The sequence below is a fragment of the Leuciscus leuciscus genome, assembly GCF_965113295.1.
Source record: "Leuciscus leuciscus genome assembly, chromosome: 9".
Lineage (NCBI taxonomy): Eukaryota > Metazoa > Chordata > Actinopteri > Cypriniformes > Leuciscidae > Leuciscus > Leuciscus leuciscus.
In genome coordinates this window covers 19990099-20009652 of record NC_138733.1, presented here as the reverse complement: position 1 = coordinate 20009652, position 19554 = coordinate 19990099, and the positions used below count along the sequence as shown (strand labels likewise).

At 39.3% G+C, this 19554-nt stretch overlaps 1 protein-coding gene and 1 long non-coding RNA gene across 4 annotated transcripts in view; one reads left to right on the top strand and one right to left on the bottom strand.

Moving 5' to 3' along the window:
* The first annotated feature begins 6950 nt into the window (after positions 1-6950).
* mcamb (melanoma cell adhesion molecule b) overlaps positions 6951-19554 on the top strand; it is a 43813-nt gene continuing 31209 nt past the window's right edge. For all 3 annotated transcript variants that reach the window (XM_082179379.1, XM_082179378.1, XM_082179377.1), the window contains exon 1: positions 6951-7103. In XM_082179379.1, coding sequence (XP_082035505.1) covers positions 7046-7103 — 58 coding nt within the window. In that variant the 5' untranslated portion in view covers positions 6951-7045. The remainder of the gene's footprint in view (positions 7104-19554) is intronic.
* LOC309505920 lies at positions 9577-16253 on the bottom strand. The gene is made up of 2 exons (XR_014208594.1): positions 16140-16253; positions 9577-14245 (listed from the first exon to the last, which is right to left on the bottom strand). It is a non-coding gene; the product is annotated as an uncharacterized lncRNA (long non-coding RNA).

Below are 19554 nucleotides of genomic sequence, written 5' to 3'. Positions count from 1 at the left end.
ACTGTCGCAAATTTGTCATTTAACCACGTTGGTTAAAGATGTCACGCAGGTGGTGGAGTAATAACTTATTTTAATGAATCCTTTTGAGATTGAATTAATGCTAGATGTTTTGCTATAAATTACGGACTGGCATCTGAGGAATATTTCTCATTGTTTAATAAATACAATGCTGTTTACATTGTTTATTGTTTATACAATAATATTAATATTCACAGTTTCTGAAAAAAATTCTCATGTTTATTTGTTTGTTTTTTGTTAAAGGTTTGCTTTTAACTTTTTTTTTTGTGTGTTTTTTTATGTATGTGATTTTTGGTGAATTTTATTGAATTCAATTAAGGTGGAATTTTAATGATCACACCCAGATTTTGAATTTAATAAGACTGATAACTTGCAGCTGGTGCTGTGTTGAGTCAGGAAGTTTATCAAAAGCAATATGAGGAGAACTATTAATAGTCACTCAGTTGGAAACAGACTGATGGTGCAGTAATCCAGAAGCTTCTATGGGAAAACACAAACTCTCAACAGAAGAAACCACTGGTGTGCAGCCTGGTCACAACCTAGGCTACGACCTCACATACCACAGCAGCCCACAGGCTCCAGCCAAGTTCAACACTTGAGTGAGTTTAAAAAGAAGCATAGGAAGGGAGCATGAAAGGGGTAGAGAAAATATTTAAATGTTCAATTTTACAATCCCTTGGGTTTATATTCTTAGTCTGTGAAAATTTGCCTTTTTACCAGGGCGTGATCCTTCCCCATTAGACTCCTTGTCCCGAACAAAGGAAATGCTGCTTAGTGCTGCAAAAGATTCTGAGATAGGCATATGCATATCTATCTATCTATCTATCTATCTATCTATCTATCTATCTATCTATCTATCTATCTATCTATCTATCTATCTATCTATCTATCTATCTATCTATCTATCTATCTATCTATCTATCTATCTATCTATCTATCTATCTATCTAATTTATATTCTCATCTCTCTCTCTCTCTCTCTCTCTCTCTCTCTCTATATATATATATATATTACATTTATATTCTCTCTTTTAAACTAGCTTAAGTGTTGATAGGAAGATGTATGTATGTATGTGTATGTATATATATATGTATGTGTATGTGTACATATATATATATATATATATATATATATATATATATATATATATATATATATATATATATATATATATATATATATATATATATATATATATATATATATATATACATATATATTATGGGGGGCCAAACAGGAAATAATTATATGTAAATTGTGAATATATAAATGTAAATCTGAATATATACAAATCTGAATATATAGTTACAAATCTGAGTATATAAATGTATAGTTATAAATCTGAATATATAAATGTAAATCCTGAATATATAGTTATAACTCTGAATATGTCAATCTGAATATATAGTTATAACTCTGAATATGTCAATCTGAATATACAGTTACAAATCTGAATATATAAATGTAAATCTGAATATACAGTTATAACTCTGAATATACAAATGTAAATCTAAATATATATTTAAAAGTCAGAATAAATAAATTCTTCCTATCACCACAGAAACAGCATTTTTGCCGTGATGAAGACCACTGATGTCAGTTTTTTTTTTTTTTTTAACAAACCCTGTTTTGTGAAGACTCTATTGCACAGATAGGACCCTAAATGTCTTCTGCTCCCTGCCCTTGAGCCCCTTCACTCTTCAGACGTTCACAGCCACCACCCTTGTGTTTAACAGACAATAGCCCCTCTCATAAAAGCAGACAACTTCAGAAAAATATTCCCCAGCATCCAGAATGGAAATAATGACCTCTCTCCTACTTCCTTCCTGTTGTTGAAGGAAAAGCAGGGTTCTTTCCACCACTTCAAGAAACAAGACAATGTATAGATGTTAACAGTTCTAACAGTTGCGTTATCATCAGTCAAATCACAACCCATTTTCTATTGTAAGTAACAACAGGATTTGAACTCTTCATTCAGTCATGTGAATGGTTCTAATTGCAGAACACATTGTGTTAAGCAGAGCATGTCAAACATGATCCACCTTTAATGGACTGAGAAGAGAGACATGCCCCATAAGCTTGTCTACTTTTTTTATTTATCTTGTCTTTAAACATGTTTATACAGAGGCATGTTACAACATAACGATCATTCACATAACGATAGTCCTTAAAATATTCTTTCATTTAGTGAATATCACAGTTATATATGTCTTTCTCTACATGGTAAAACCAGTTGATATTACATTTGTAAAATCAGAGAGTGACTTATATACACTTCAAACCCAGAGTGGTACTTTAGCCTCACTTAAAATGCATGAATTTCTTTGTATGGATAATGCAAACTTTCTTTTTTAGAACTATTGGTCTAGATCAATGTATAAAAAAATAGGCAGCTGACTTGCTGCCTCGCTACCTTATCAGGCAATTACTTGGCAGCATTTGCGCACGAAGGTACAAAACTGATTTCGGACAGACTTCTGAGGCAGCGTATTGGTTTAAGGATCTACAGCAAAATAGAGCAAGCTTTGGTGATACCTAAGCAAATATTCAATTACTACAATAGTAATTTTTCGCTAGAAGTGACATCAGTGTCACATGCCTGTCCTGTCTTGTGCTGCACATGGGTGTTTTGTTGTTTTGTGCCATGTGCTCTCCTGTCTATTGTCTAGCTCCTCCGCCAATCCAGTGACTATTCGCGTCACGTCTGCCGAGCCTGTGTCTTTGGACAAGATGGCCGCCACCGAGCCGGTGGTGTCTGTTCCTGAGCCGGTGGTGTCTGAGCCGGCCGGTGGTGTCTGTTCCTGAGCCGGTGGTGTCTGAGCCGGTGGTGTCTGTTCCTGGGCCGCCCGAGGGGTCGTCTCCGCCGTGGCCGCCTGAAGGGTCGTCTCCGCCCTGGCCGCAAGATGGACTGACATTTCCGCCCTGGCCTCCCGAACTCTGTGGTCCGCCCTGGCCTCCCGAACTGTCCATTTCCCCTGTTCCACCCTGGTCTGTCCCTCCCGTCCCGCCCTGGTCTGTCCCTCCCGTCACGCCCTGGTCCATCCCTCCCGTCCCTAGTGGAGCGTCTGGTAGCCGCTCCTTAAGGAGGGGGTAATGTCACATGCCTGTCCTGTCTTGTGCTGCACATGGGTGTTTTGTTGTTTTGTGCCATGTGCTCTCCTGTCTATTGTCTAGCTCCTCCCATCTTGTTATCTGATTATTGATTAATTTGTCCCACCTGCCTCATTCGTTACCCTCCTTGTTTGCTCCCCTATTTAGTCTCCCTGTGTTTGTAGTCCAGTGTTGGTTCGTTATATCTGTTTCTTCGTGTTCCTGCTATAGACCTGTTTATCTTGTTTGCCTGCTTTGTTTTCATTTGTACCTGGATTTATTTTCTATCTTTATTAAACATTCAACCTCTGCAATTGAGTCCTCGCTCTCCTTTTCCACAACCATATCGTGACAATCAGAAGTGGAAAACGTTGGCCAAAAATTTACATTTACACACACAATGACCACAAACCGTTTTTTTTTTTTTTAGCTCAACTGTCACAGAATGTAAAGCACAGGATTGTGGGATATTAAAGGCAGTGAATGATACATCTACAGTGGGAGAAATAATGATTTGATCCCCTGCTGATTTTGTAAGTTCGCCCACTTTCAAAGAAATGAAGGATCTATCATTTTTATAGTATACCATAAAAATATGGTATGTATGGTATTAATATGTTTTAAAGTGACAGGACTAATCTTTGCTCCACGGAGGTTGAAACATTATGCTCTTGGGCTGTTTCTCTGCTAAGGGTACAGGACGAATTCACTGTATTTAAGAGGCTGATGGACGGGGCCATGTACCGTCAAATCTTGGACGTGAACCTCCTTCATTCAGCTAGACCACTGAAGATGGGTCGTGGATGGGTCGTCCAGCATGACAATAACCCCAAAACATACCGCCAAGGCAACAAAGGAGTGGCTCAAGAAGAAGCACAAGGTCTTGGAGTGGCCTAGCCAGTCTCCAGACCTTAATCCTATAGAAAAGCTGTGGAGGGAGCTGAAACTTTGAGTTGCCAAGCGACAGCCAAGAAACCTTAAGGATTTTGAGAGTATCTGTAAAGAGGAGTGGACCAAAATCCCTCCTCAGATGTGTAGAAACCTGGTGACCAACTAAAAGAAACGTCTTACCTCTGTGCTTGCCAACAAAGGTTTCTCCACCAAGTACTAAGGCATGTTTTGCTTTGGGATCAAATACTTAGTTCACTTACTGAAATGCAAATCAATTTATAACCTTTAGGCCTATATATTGTGTTTTTTCTGGATTTTTTGGTTGATATTTTGTCTCTATCCGTTAAAATAAACCTACCATAAAAATGATAGAACCTTCATTTCTTTGTAAGTGGGCGAACTTACAAAATCAGAAGGGGATCAAATAATTATTTCCCTCACTGTATGCTGCCTTCAAAGGGTATCTCAGGAGACAGGAAGTGACGCTAACATTGGATTCAGACGTGCCTTGATGCCTTCCTACCTTTAAATGCATCCTCTGAAGGCAGCATTTTTCAGCTTTCGGACGCAGCCATTGACTATATACATGTTCCACTAATGTTTGACAACCAGGAAGTGTACAAATCATTGCTTTAATGCCAACATGTTATCTTTTGAACAGTATATCTATAGTTTTAACCCTAATTAAACTAAAACTTATTTTTGCAAAATGTTTTGTTTGAAAAATGCATTTGTTCTTTCTCGAAATAATGCCATTGGTTTGATATTGTGTTATCTACAGTTTCATTAATTTTAAGTGATTCTATTCTATTCTATTCTATTCTATTCTATTCTATTCTATTCTATTCTATTCTCTATTCTATTCTATTCTATTCTATTCTATTCTATTCTATTCTTTGAGGTTAAACTTAAAACAACCAAAGTAATTGGATTTTTGGATGTCACAGATCTGAAGTGATATAAAAATGTGACCAACTGAATTAGCATCTCTTGTTTTTAGTCAGTAGAGCACCGCCACACTCTCCTCCAGGTGTGCAAACAAACATTACCAGAGGTTTCCAGAACACAGCTGTCAACATCATACTCACAAATTACAGCCAACAACTTATATTACTTTGACGAATGCTGTCTTCACTATATTCTTTCATACTGAGCTTTCAACCGAAAAAAAATTATCTCAAAAGAGATTTGACTGGGTTGGTTAAGTGAGGGGATAAACCATGTCAAATTGATTCTTGACTGTAGTCCCACAGGAAATCTTCAGCCTATTTTCAAATACATATTCCTTGGTTTGTCTTGTAATTAGTTCTCAGCAGATCATTGGATGGATGATCAGATTACAGGCTCTGTGAATCTGTTTTTCATCCACTAATGGTAGACAGTTCAAATAAAGTCAATTTAGAAACTATTTAAAAAGCCAACTAAAAGGCTCATTATCAAGAACAATAGCATTTATAATGACTGTTGATAAATATAGAAAGCACTGATTAAGACTTCAGGCTCCATCGACTGAATAAATATCAGGTTTATCGCTCACGCATTTAGATTGCATGTCAAAAAATATTGCCCAGAAACTTCAGGAGACATACAAAGCCCCACATCTCTCACCCAAACAGCAATGCATTATCTAAGAAAACCCATATTTTTGCATTAATTTGACCTGCACTGTCATCAGATCTTTAACTAATTTAACTAGATAAAGAAAATCCAATTAAAACAATTTCTTTTTCATTTTCACAAATTTATTGAACAAAATGATCCATGAGGGAATATCTTTGTTGGGATAAAAATCATGTGTGAGTTTAGAAGTCATGCCCTTCTGAATAAATATAAAACTCGCAAGAAAAGGGGGCAAAATGCAAGAATATTCCAGGAGATCTTTGCTTAAGTGTTATAAGCACTAAGAGTCTTATAGTTGATCAAAAAAGGTGTGCATGGCAGAATAGCATGGAGAAAGCCCAACTCAGTCCAAAGTTTGTCCAAAGACCATGAGGATGAGCCAGGAGAGTTTTGGAAGAATGTTTTGTGGGCTGATGAATTACAAAAATAAATATGTAATTTATTTTTTGGGTTTAAATTAGAATTTTGGGCTGAAATAAGTCGATGATAATTTCCATGTTATAGCCGATAATAGATAAATATTCATATAAAATTAATTATCATGAATATAATAAAATGGAATATATTCATATGAATATTAAATATATCAATATGAATATTCAATATTTAGTCTAAATAAATAAAAAATAAAATAAAATTGACTCATTGTAAATGCTAAAAGTAAATTTAGAAATCACGACATTATACTGTATACTAGTACATTAATTTGGAAAATTATTGGTGTTAAATATAAATATAGGTGATATAAGCCTGTACCTAAAATAAGCAAAATCCAATTTCGGACAATATGGATTAATAAAAATAAATAAAAAATTAAAAACTCTAATATTGCCATTTGGCATGTAAGTGACATACCAATATTGTTCAAGCTAAATGAGAAGCTGGATCACAATTTAAGTCAAGCATGGGTGTCAGTCGTGGAACTGTCGCACGACAAATCAACATAAAACAACCCACAAGTCTTGAATGGTTAAAGCAGAAGTTTTGGAATAGCAAAATTAAAGTCCCGACCTTAACCCAACAGAAATGTTGTGGAAGAACTTGAAGAAAGCAGTTTATGCAGGGAGACTGACAACATCACTGAACTGAAGCAGTGTTTGAAAATGAATGGGGCAAATTCATTCAAGCTGACGTGAAATGTATGACAGAAATATGGAAAATTCTGAAGGGTTCCAGAAAAAGACATGTATAAGCTGAATTGACAAGCATTTTAATGATTTAAATCGTGACTATTGCTAATGTCCGTGTTTCATGTGTGTAAGTGTTGCAGTGTGGCATAGGGCGCAGCCCACTAGGTTCCTCCCACTCATCTCTCCGCACTTCACGCGCTCTCTGTGCAAACATCTGCCCTCTCTGATGATCTACAGGACACTTCAGCTCTCCAGCGCGCACAATCTCCTTACACCAAACCTCGGATCAGCAAGACATGACCCTCCGTTATATCGCGCCCTTGGTCGTGGGACTGATCGTCCTCACGTGCAAAAGTAAGTCAAAGTTTCAATTGTGCGGGAAAGTTTACAACAAAAATGGTGAGATGCTTTCATCGTGAGAATTTAATGAGAACATTGTACATGTAATGCATTCACAATCCATGCTGCATCTGGGGTGATAAAAGCTAAACTAGGCTATTCAAATTCTTAGGATGATTGTAATTTAAACTAATGGTTTTCAAAAGGAAATAAATGTATGCTTCAGATCATAAACAAGGTTACAGAATACTTCAGTGATTATTATTATTTTATATAAATGTAAAGTTTGCAAATACGTTGCAATAAAGGATTCAACAAAATGTTAACATCATTACCAACACCCCATATGCAGATTTGAATTAAAAGAAAGTGAAATAATTTGGCTGATTTCAACTTAAGCAGTCTTGAGTGAGTATTGAGTATTTCACCTTGATGTTCTTTGGCCAAAAATTTGAAATGAACTTTGATGATCTTTAAAAGCCTCTTTCATTTCATTTATTTATAGATTTTTAAATGTAATGTATTATTTAATTATTAAACAGTTTTTTGAAGGTTGACATTTTTTACATTGTAACACTCCTCATTTTTATGCATTTTAATTTAGTTGAAAAAGACACAGTGTTATGACTTATGGGTAAAACAACGTTATTGTAGCATTATGGATAAGCGAAGGAGCCTGATGTGAGGAGATGTTCTTAACTGGAGGGGCTTCAGTCCGAGCAGTGAAAGGAGTTTTGTGGCAGACACAGTAGCAGGTCTATGTCATTGCTTTCACGCGGTCTGTGGTTAGATAACATTCAGGGTTTTTTTTAAGACTGTTCACCACGAGATTATCTAATTTGTGATGAATCACTGGATCATAGCTTGCAGATGTGTTTTGGAGCTGTGTTGAATGATGGAGTGGCCTACTACTACATTTTTGTATAATTAGGCGCGAAGATCGACAAGGAAAGGAAGGAACTGCCTCCCCTGCACCAATGGCATTTTCTTTGTTCATACATTGTTTCCCTCACCCTTTTATCTCCCCATCTGTGCGAACTTCCTCACTATTTCTTATTTTTTACTTATCCTTTTGCGTAATTATCCTCTCTTCCGTTGACCACTATTCATGCTTTTCCTTGTCGTGCTGACCTCCTGTTTCAGCCTCCTGCTTTCCTCCTCCTTGACTTCCTTTCCTGCACACCTTTGGAGTTCTGATCTAATCTGTAGTGTAGCTCATCACATCCTTCAGCTTTTTAACTGCTGTTGCTGATTTAGAAATGGATACTGATAATAGAGTTAGTCACAAACTGATGTGGTCAAATGCTTTAATGTACTAATTTCATTATCCCCCCCCCCCCCCCTCTGTTTTTTTTTTTTTACAGAGAAAAAAGATTTTTTAAGAAAATAGACTCTCGACTTACGTCATCTGCTTTTCCAATAGAAACAAGGGCAAATAATAAGATCAGTAGTCTAAAATAAATGGATTAGGTCTGTTTTGGTGCATTTGATTTTTATCTGTGTAATATTATCCATAACTGTTCCCAGTGTGGGAATTGAAAATGTGCAGCACTTATTGCTTCTGCAGCATTTTATCTCTTTAAATAATTAGGTAATCAAAACTAACTATTGATTACTATTCAGGATATCTAGTTTGGACCATTTTAGAGTTTCTATTCCAAGTTGATTGAATCCATCATTAGCACATTATTAAAGAGAATTCACGAGATAAAATAGCCCATATATTCAGAGATGTTTATTAGACAACAATAAATTAACCTGTTTTTTAGCCAGATCAAAAGAAATGATTGACTACTTTGTGTTTACATTAATCCTACCGAAATTCCAATTGTGTTTGCTGGTGTTTTGCAGCTGTCTTGTTCTGTGTCAGATTCCGGGGGGTTGAACATGGTTTGTATGAAGTGCATACAGTGAACAAAGCTTTAGTGATGCTTTGAAGAGATGCCTCCCTCTCTGAGTCATTGAAAGACTTGAGCACTTGGATCTCAACATTTTAGCACATAAAGAAACAAATTGTCATTCTTGACACCATCCAATTAAGGGTTAAAGGCCATTTTCTATCTCAAGGCTGTCAAAGATAATGTGCATTTACTCTTACAAAGACGTAGTAAAACAGTCAAGGTCTTTGTATTTAATTGTATGTATCGGATACAAGGAAGTAAGGAAGTCTTAAGCATGCTAGCGGTGCTAAAATTGTCTTTAAAGTGTAAGCTCCAACATTCATTTATGTAAAACAGCCATTGCATTAGAGTCAGTTATATAGTATATATTTATATTTAGTCAGAATTTGTTCAAATTGTTGTCGTGAGATTGAAACTGATGCACTTATTCATGGGTGGTGTTAGTAATAATACTAGTCAACATTAAAGCTACTTGAAGAAACACAAGATTAGTGATTTTTCTTTCTATGTCAAATGTCAAATGGTAAAACATGATACTACTGTTCAAAAGTTTGGAGTCAGTAAGATTTTGTAAATGTTTTTGGAAGAAGTCTCTAATGCTCATTTACTTGATGAAAAATACAGTAAAAACAGTAATATTGTGAATAATATTACAATTTAAAATGATTTGAATATATTTTAAAATGTTTTTTTTTCCTGTGATTTTTCAGCATCATTACTCCAGTCTTCAGTGTCACATGATCCTTCTGAAAGCATTCTTTAACATTTTAATATGCGTATTTGCTGATGAAGAAAGAAAATGAGAAGTTTAGCAGAATGTCCGAGCTGCTCTCTTCCATTCGAGTGGATGGTGATTGCGGCCTGTTAAGCTCCAAAAAAAGTCAAAAAGCATCATACCATTCTATATTGTACTATATTCCAAGTCTTCTGAAGCTATAAAATAGATTTGCGTGAGTAGTAGTTATTCACTGAAAATAATCTTGCTTGACAGCCGTGGTTACCGTTCACTTTCATTGTATGGAAAAGAGCAGACTGGACAATCTCAAGAAGACAGAAATTCATACAGGTTTTGAAAGACTTGGGTCAGCAAATGATGAAAAAACTATTCCGAAGAGAATAACGTCACTTCCTGTCCGGATTTAGTCCAAAAATGATGCCCAGTTTAATTCATTCTCCAGAACATTTGCTGTACTTTGATGAATAGAAAGTTCAAAAGAACAGTATTTATTTGAAATAAAATTTTTGTACCAATGTAAAAGTCTGTCATTTTGATCAATTTAAAGCATCCTTGCTGAACAAAAGTTTATTTTATTTTTTATTTTTTATTAATCCTAAACCATTAAATAGCACGTATATTCTAAACAAAATGTAAAAAAGTAAAAGGCACATGTTTTTTCTTTTTATGACATGGTGCTCTGAAATACTTGTTTGTTATTATTGAGTCCTCGTTGTCATCCATGGCAAAGCTGAATATCATTCCACTCATCTGGATATATGAAACTGCCGCTACTTTAATATCTCTCGTATCACTCTGGAGACTCACACTCCTTTGTTTTATTCAAACTGGCGCCATCTTGATTTACAACTCCCAAAGTCCTTTACATACAGAACATTTGCTGTACTTTGATGAATAGAAAGTTCAAAAGAACATAAAGAAGTTTATGCGTCATAAAGCATAATATGTTTATTCCAAACAGAAGGTTGTTCAGGTAAGTTTTATTTAAGTTATTCCAGTCTGTGAGGTCAAAAAAGTAAACTGTGCTATAACCACTTCAGATATGACCGTATCCTCTGTCTGAGCTTTTTGTGTTCATCACGTGTCATTAGTGATGATTACTGCATGCCTTTCATTGAGTGTGTGTTACAGTATTTGTTGTTGATGAGAGGCATTCTGGGTCTGAGCCCTAGTTTGTTTGAGTGATGGATAGCAGCTGACCATCCATTAGTGTTCAATCACTGTGCTCAACTGAGAGTCATTTCCCCTTCATACTGCTCTCTGTTTCTGCTCAGACCTAGATGTTCTCTGTGTGGCCTCTTGCCACTCGGTTTCCAGGAATAATCTATATGCTTATTATGCATGAATATGCATTACTTTTCCGTTCTATCCATATATCTATGCTCTAAATATTGGTCCTTATAACAGAAGAAGAAACCTGCGTATGAAATTCTGTGTCTATCGGTGTTGTATAAATATGTGTCTGGGTAATGTTGAGATTAAACTGACACAATCCAGATCTCTGCTAGCATAAAAAACCCTGCACTCTTGTTAAACTATTGCTATATAAACTGAAGTTTGAAGGCTTGGCTTGTTTTCAGGGAAAGTCATTATTGCATTTGACAAGCTTGTTTCCCATTTTTTGTAGTTTCATGAGGAGACGCATTTAATAAAATGAATGGGTTTTTGTCATTTTTCAGTGTTTTTATGTTAGTTGAAATACTTTGAATTTTAACAAAACAAGCACCTTTTGTCCCCAAAATGTAAACACTGTGGCCTTATCCAAACATTATTCTGTTTGTTTGATCATCCCGACCAGCCCGACATAGAAATGCTTAACCAATGATGTGAGTTTGCGACAACTATATCTTTTCTGGCCAACCAGTGGCAGACAGGCGAAGTGTTCTGGAAACCTGTTTGAAAACAGTATTTTTTTGAGTGACATTATTGGAATAGAAATTAAACATGATTTTTAATATTATATTTATTTGCTTTCATTTAAAAGCAATCAGCTATGTCTTTGAATTTTAAACATGTTAAAGTAAGAGTCCCGCATGACTACAACATACATAATGTTTCAAGCAAGGGTCACTTGCTGCTGTTACCGTCCAGAGCATGTTTTATCTATGCAGTAAGTGAGCAGATTTCATAAACTCTGCCATAGCTTTCCAATCGCAAAGTTTTTGTAAATGCATACTGCTTATAAGCTTGCAAAAGTCTTGACCATTAACGTAACCCTTCCATTTCCAGGAAGAGCATAAAACAGCTACAAAGCAAGTGAGTGTGAGTGAGTGAGTGAGTGAGAGAGAGAACAGATCAAGATAATTGTGACTTTAAACTCTTTCCTAAGGATGGTAGATGATGGTATTGAACTCTGTAAGTGAACAGTGAGATCAGAGGCTCCACAATTCCTTTGCAGCTGGATTTATTCATGTTTGATTCCTTGGAGCTTAGTCATTTCCAAATAAGCGTATTTCACGAGTTCACATATTAATGAAATCTGATGTAATATTATAATGCGTATTTGGCTTGCTGTCCGGGGGGAGGGCTCCGAGCTCGGAATTCGGCCCGACCCCAGAGTACTCCCCCCTGTGAATGTATAGCTCATAGGTATCTATGAGTAGACCCAGCCGAAAGTGAGGTGATTAGTCATGAGACAGGAGGTAAGGGAAGGCTTTATTTATACTGGCTTCTTCTTGTGCTGATTGGATGATTACCTGAACAAGCTCCTCCCGAACTTTGTTACATAAAACTTCATTAAATTTTTCTGCCTCCATTAGATACTGTACAATTTATAATATTTCAAGCATTGCAAAAGTTTTTCATTTTAAATTAGAGCAATGTGTTAAACTGGTTCGTGAAAAATTATATCAAAACTGTAGTGTGCACTTTAACATTTTCAAGCAAATGTTAATGATATGGTGGTCAAGGGAATCAGACAATGTTGGAAAGTGTGGTATGTGTTGTTGGATATCATCATATGAGCTGTGTGTGTGGAGGGCTTTCCAGAATTAAATATTATCATTAGCAGTTATTCAGGATGTCAAATGAAAATCTGCGTTGGAATAAAAAATCTTGTGCCGCAGATTTACCTCTACAGTTTTAAACACACAGATGGTCTGTTTGGAAAGAATTGTCAACTGTCTGGTTGAAATGTGCTCTTTTATTATATTTAGTTCCCATTCACTGTTTAGGGTCACATGTATAGTGATATTTTATATAATGAAAATGAAAATCAGTATTTTTGTTTCCCAAATCAGTATCTATTTTTCAAATAGGGTAAGAAAAAAATTACACTTTTACATTAAGGTTCCATTTGTTAACAGTTAACAACATTAGTTAACATGACCTAACAATGAAAAATACTTGTAAAGCACTTACGGTATTAATCTTAGTTTATGTTAATTTTAACATTCACTAATACATTAAAATTAAAAGTAGTATCTGTTAATATTATTTATGTAATAAACTTCAGCTAATGTGAACTAAATGAACACTTAAATCGTTATTAACTAACGTTAACAAAGATGAATAAATATGCATTGCTCGTTATCAATTTAGTTAATGCATTAACTAATGGCACCTTATGTTGTCCTTACTCAAAAAATAAACTCTCTAAAACAAGCCTTAATATCTATGCAGTTTTTTTCTTGCAAATTTAATCATGTTAAGGATGTTTAGATATCTTGACTCAAAAACAGGACAAAAATACTGATTAAGAGATTTGTTTGCAGTGTAGCTAAAGCTGTTTAATGTCACCAGCACTGACTAGATCTGTGGACACATTCCCAAACTGCTTTCACTGTTCTGTATGTGGGTCCCAGCAAACAGCTGCTCACACCTGGCATTCAAACAATCACAGAACATGCTCAAGTTCAGGTTTCAGAAAGCGAGTCCACCCCACCCCCACAACACCACCTCTCTCGCTGTGTTACAACCATATGATTCACCCTGATTGCTGAAACACAGAGTCTGCATTACTTTCAGACTGATTTCCTTTTATGACCAGCACATACTCACTTATCTGATTGTTTGGGAATGTGGTTGATAATAACTATGAATGGTCAAGCTCATTATACATTGTCATGCAGTGCATAAAGTCATATTCATATGGTCTGGTGGATCACATAACTTCAGAGGATGGTCCCATAATAGAGAGTGTCAATCACTGTCTACTTAGATGAGACTCATAGACAATAGTTTTCATTTTGAATGATTAGAAAATAAAAAGCTCTCATTAGTGGACTATTATTGTTACGTCAGGAACGAGGACACAATATGCAAGTAAAAGCGCTTTATTAATAGTCAATTATGTTGATGAAGATGATGATGAATTATCCAGGGTGATGCAGGCGGTGGCGCAAGGACTTCGATGGTCAGACACGGAGTGATGAATGAAGTGCAGCGTGCTCTGATGAGTGATGACGTGATCCAGACATGAAACGTAATCCAACACGACGTGAAACCGGAACACAGGAACTCAAGACGGGACACGAGGCACGGGAACAGGAACAGACAACACAGAGACTTCATGCAACGATCTGACAAAGGAGATGAGAAAGTGGTGAGCATTTATAGGAGATGAGAGGCAGCTGGTGATGAGTGATTGCAGCTGGATACTGATCAACCGTAACGATCCGGACACACCCACTCACACACACACACATGTAAACAACAAAGCACGAGACTAGAGAGAGGCATTGGATCTATGAACCGTGACAGTACGGTCAAAACTACCGTGTGACCCTGAGAGGGTGGTAACAAAATCTAGAGCGACATGGGACCAGGGTCTCGAAGGGACCGGCAGCGGTTGGAGTAACCCATCTGGAGGTCGATTGGAAGTCTTACCAGTGGCACAAACTGAGCAAGCCAAAACAAAATTGTGAATGTCACGAGCCATGAGAGGCCACCAGAATCGTTGCTTGACTAAAAATCTAGTGCGACTGACTCCTGGATGACAAGCCACATTGGAAGAATGCCCCCACTGAATGACGCTGGACCTCAGACCCTCAGGCACAAATAAACGATTCGGTGGGCAACCGACCGGGGGCGTTTCCCCTTCTAAGGCCTTCTTGACCTTCGATTCGACCTCCCATACGAGTGTGGAGATGAATAGAGTCTCCGGTAAAATGCACTCGGGAGTAGACGGCCGTTCGGAACGATCAAAAATGCGCGATAAAGAATCGGGTTTGATGTTTTTAGAACCCGGGCGGTACGAGAGAGTAAAATCAAAACGACCGAAAAAAAGTGCCCACCGAGCCTGCCTGGAGTTCAATCTTTTAGCAGTCCGAATGTATTCTAAGTTCTTGTGATCGGTCCAAATGATAAAAGGTACCCCCGACCCTTCTAACCAGTGCCGCCACTCTTCCAATGCTAACTTGACTGCCAACAACTCTCTGTTCCCAATGTCATAATTACGTTCGGCAGGAGATAGACGATGAGACAAAAACGCGCAAGGATGCATCTTGTCGTCTGAGAGAGAGCGCTGGGATAACACTGCTCCTACCCCCACCTCTGACGCATCGACCTCCACCACGAACTGACGTGATGGATCAGGGGTTGTCAGAATGGGGGCTGAAACGAAGCAACCCTTCAGTTTGGCAAACGCAGCCTCGGCTGCTTCTGACCACCTGAACGTCGTTCTGGGGGAGGTCAAGGCGGTCAGAGGTGCGGCTAGTTGGCTGAAGTTGCGAATAAAACGCCGGTAGAAATTGGCGAACCCCAGAAATCTCAGTAGGGCCTTACGAGACTCTGGACTTGGCCACTCTACCACAGCCTTGATCTTCTCAGGATCCATGCGCATTCCCTCAACCGACACAATGTACCCTAGGAATGGAACAGACTGTGCATGAAAATCGCATTTCTCCGCCTTGACAAAAAGCCCATTCTCTAGCAACCTCTGAAGCACTCGTCGGACGTGCTGCACGTGTTCCTGGAGAGAAGAAGAAAAAATCAGTATGTCGTCCAGGTAGACATAAATGAACTGATCTATCATATCTCGCAGCACGTCATTGACGAGTGCCTGGAAGACCGCTAGACTGTTGGAAAGCCCGAAAGGCATAACCAAGTATTCAAAGTGTCCCCTGGGGGTGTTAAACGCGGTCTTCCACTCATCCCCCTCCCTGATGCGGACCAAATGATAAGCATTACGTAAATCCAATTTTGTGAAGATGGACGCTCCCTGCAACCTCTCGAAGGCTGAAGACATCAACGGTAAAGGATAAGTATTCTTTACCGTGATGTTGTTCAACCCCCGGTAGTCAATACAAGGCCGCAGAGATCCGTCCTTCTTCCCCACAAAAAAGAACCCCGCCCCCGCTGGAGAAGAGGAAGGGCGGATGAACCCCGTTGCTAGAGAATCAGAAATATATTTCTCCATAGCCTCCCTCTCTGGTGTCGAGAGTGAATATAACTTGCCCTTGGGCGGAGCCGTACCTGGTAATAAGTCTATGGCACAGTCATAGGGACGATGCGGAGGGAGAGAAGCAGCCCGAGACTTACTGAACACCTCCTTCAGGTCCAGGTACTCCGCGGGCACGTTAGACAGATCCACTGCCTCCTCCTGCAACACAGGGACAGAAACAGACGGACAGGCAGACAATAGACAAGACTTATGACACTGATTTCTCCACGAAGACACAGATTTGAGCTGCCAGTCCACTTTAGGGTTGTGACGGGTGAGCCAAGGGTGACCAAGGACAATGGGTGCAAGGGGAGTGTCCAGGATATAGAAAGAGATGATCTCGGTGTGGTTGCCTGATGTGATGAGGGTGATGTCTTCTGTGGCAAAAGTGATGGTGGGAAGTTCTTGTCCATTAAGTGCGTGTACAGCAATCTGATGTGTGAGGGGTTTGAGGGGAATCTTGAATTGACGTGCGAATGAGTGATCCATGAAATTGCCTTCTGCCCCGGAGTCCAAGAGTGCTTGACAGTCGTGAGTGAGTGTTGACCATCTCAGTCTTACCGGAAGGAGGGTAGATGTTGATGAGGTCTTCTCGGCGGAGATCCCACCCGATAGTAGCCTCATACTTACTATTGGGCTTGGCCTTTTTACCGGACAGTTGTAAGCATAGTGTCCGGCTCCTCCACAGAATAGGCAAAGGCCCTGGGACCTCCGCCTTTCCCTCTCCTCCCGGGAAAGCCGAGCTCGACCCACCTGCATGGGCTCGTGATCGTCGACGGGGCTGACCGCGTCCCGCCTCCAAATCGTGGACCCTCGGCACCCGCCAGAGGGCGTCTACTCGTGGCGTGACCTCCAACTCGGGATAGTCGAGCATCAACTCTGAGGGCTAAAGCGATGAGTTCATTAAGAGATTGAGGCAGGTCCAAAGCATAGATCTCTCTTTGGACGCGGTCAGCCAGCCCATGCAGGAACATGTCCCACTGCGCCTCCTCGTTCCATCTGCTCTCCGCTGCTAGGGTCCGGAACTCGATCGAAAAGTCTGACACTGATCTCTCTCCTTGACGTAAATCAGCCAGCATTCTAGCAGCTTCTCTTCCGCCGACCGCCCGGTCGAAAACTCTTTTCATTTCAGCGGAGAGCTCCTGGAACGAGGCGCAGCACGGATCTTCATTCTCCCACACCGCCGTTCCCCATAACGCCGCTTTCCCAGTCAGGAGGGTGAGTACAAAGGCGACCTTGGATCGCTCGGTCTGGAAAGTCTTGGGTTGAAGAGAAAAATGCATGGAACACCGGGTTAGAAAAGCTCTGCAAAATTTTGGATCACCTGAATAGGACTCTGGGGCTGGTAGGCGTGGCTCCGACTGGGATGGGCTCTCCGATGGTGTGGGGGGAACGACCGGTGTGGGCGGCGCAGTGGGAGCTCGTAACTGTTGGATCTGCTGGGTGAGCTCGGACACCTGCGCCACTAACGCCTGAACAGCGCGACCAGTATCGTTTGAATTCTTCTCTTGAATGTCCAGACGAGCCATACTGTTACTCAAACATTCCTCCATGGTCGGCGCTGATGTACTTGCTGTATCCATCCTTGGTCAGATCGTTCTGTTACGTCAGGAACGAGGACACAATATGCAAGTAAAAGCGCTTTATTAATAGTCAATTATGTTGATGAAGATGATGATGATGAATAATCCAGGGTGATGCAGGCGGTGGCGCAGGGACTTCGATGGTCAGACACGGAGTGATGAATGAAGTACAGCGTGCGCTGATGAGTGATGACGTAATCCAACACGACGTGAAACCGGAACACAGGAACTCAAGACGGGGCACGGGAACAGGAACAGACAACACAGAGACTTCATGCAACAATCTGATAAAGGAGATGAGAAAGTGGTGAGCATTTATAGGAGATGAGATGAGTGGCAGCTGGTGATGAGTCAGCAGCCATGTCACCCTGTAGCCCAAGACTGGTTGCCCACTGAAGCTAAGCAGGGCTGGGCCTGGTTAGTACCTGGATGGGAGACCTCCTGAGAAAAACCAGGTTGCTGCTGGAAGAGGTGTTAGTGAGGCCAGCAGGGGGTGCTCACCCTGTGGTCTGTGTGGGTCCTAATGCCCCAGTATAGTGACGGGGACACTATACTGCCAAAAGAGCACCGTCCTTCGGATGAGACGTTAAACCGAGGTCCTGACTCTCTGTGGTCATTAAAAATCCCAGGATGTCTTTCGAAAGAGTAGGGGTGTAACCCCGGCATCCTGGCCAAATTTGCCCCTTGGCCTCTGTCCATCATGGCCTCCTAATCATCCTCATACACTGATTGGCTTCATCACTGTCTCCTCTCCACCAGTAAGCTGGTGTGTGGTGGGCGTTCTGGCGCAATATGGCTGCCGTCGCATCATCCAGGTGGATGCTGCACATTGGTGGTGGTTGAGGAGATTCCCCCTTCTATGTAAAGCGCTTTGAGTGCAGAGAAAAGCGCTATATAAATGTAATGAATTATTATTATTATTATTATGATGAGTGATTGCAGCTGGATACTGATCAACCGTAACGATCCGGACACACCCACTCACACACATGTAAACAACAAAGCACGAGACTAGAGAGAGGCATTGGATCTATGAACCGTGACAATTATTTCTCACATCTTCAGAGCAGCATCGTAATAAAACAAAACAAAAAACTGAGATTGTTGCGTTAGATGTAGAAATATAGCCTATAGCATTCATTTCTGACAAGTGAAGAAATATTTCCTGATGGAACCGGCCACATGTGGGCTGGAAACAGAGCCCTGCTGGCCAGTTTAACCTCAGAGTAAACCTCTATGTTTGCATTTGAGATATGTGGAACAAGCTAGAAGCTACAGTTTTAACCCTGGATGTTGACTTGAAGGTGCTGCATTTTGAGACATAATTCATTTTCAACAAATCTGTGAAATTTTGCAATTTTTTGCAAGGTTAATTTAACAGTAAAAAACTGTGAAAATTAATTTACATTAGCGTTTGAAAGTTTGTGGTTGTACGATTTTGTTTTGAATTTTTAGATTTTTAAATTTGACAGAAGTCTCTTATGCTCATGCACCAAAGCTGCATTTATTTGATCAAAATGCATTAAAAACAGTAATGCTGTGAAATATTTTTGCTATTTAACATAACTGTTTTCTATTTTAATATATTTTAAAATGTAGTTTAACTGTCATTTTCAGCAGCCATTACTGCAGTCTTCAGTGTCACATGATCCTTCATAAATCACTCTGATATGCTGATTTGCTAAAGTAACATTTATCATTGTTGAAAAGAGTTGAAAGCGGTAGTGTATACAGTAGTTTATATACAGTAAATGCATTATTTTATGCTTTTCTTTTATAAATGTTGTATCCCTTTTCATAATTTGAACTTCTGCGAACATTTAAGTGCATGATGAACGAATAATGAATGCATAGACAATAAATG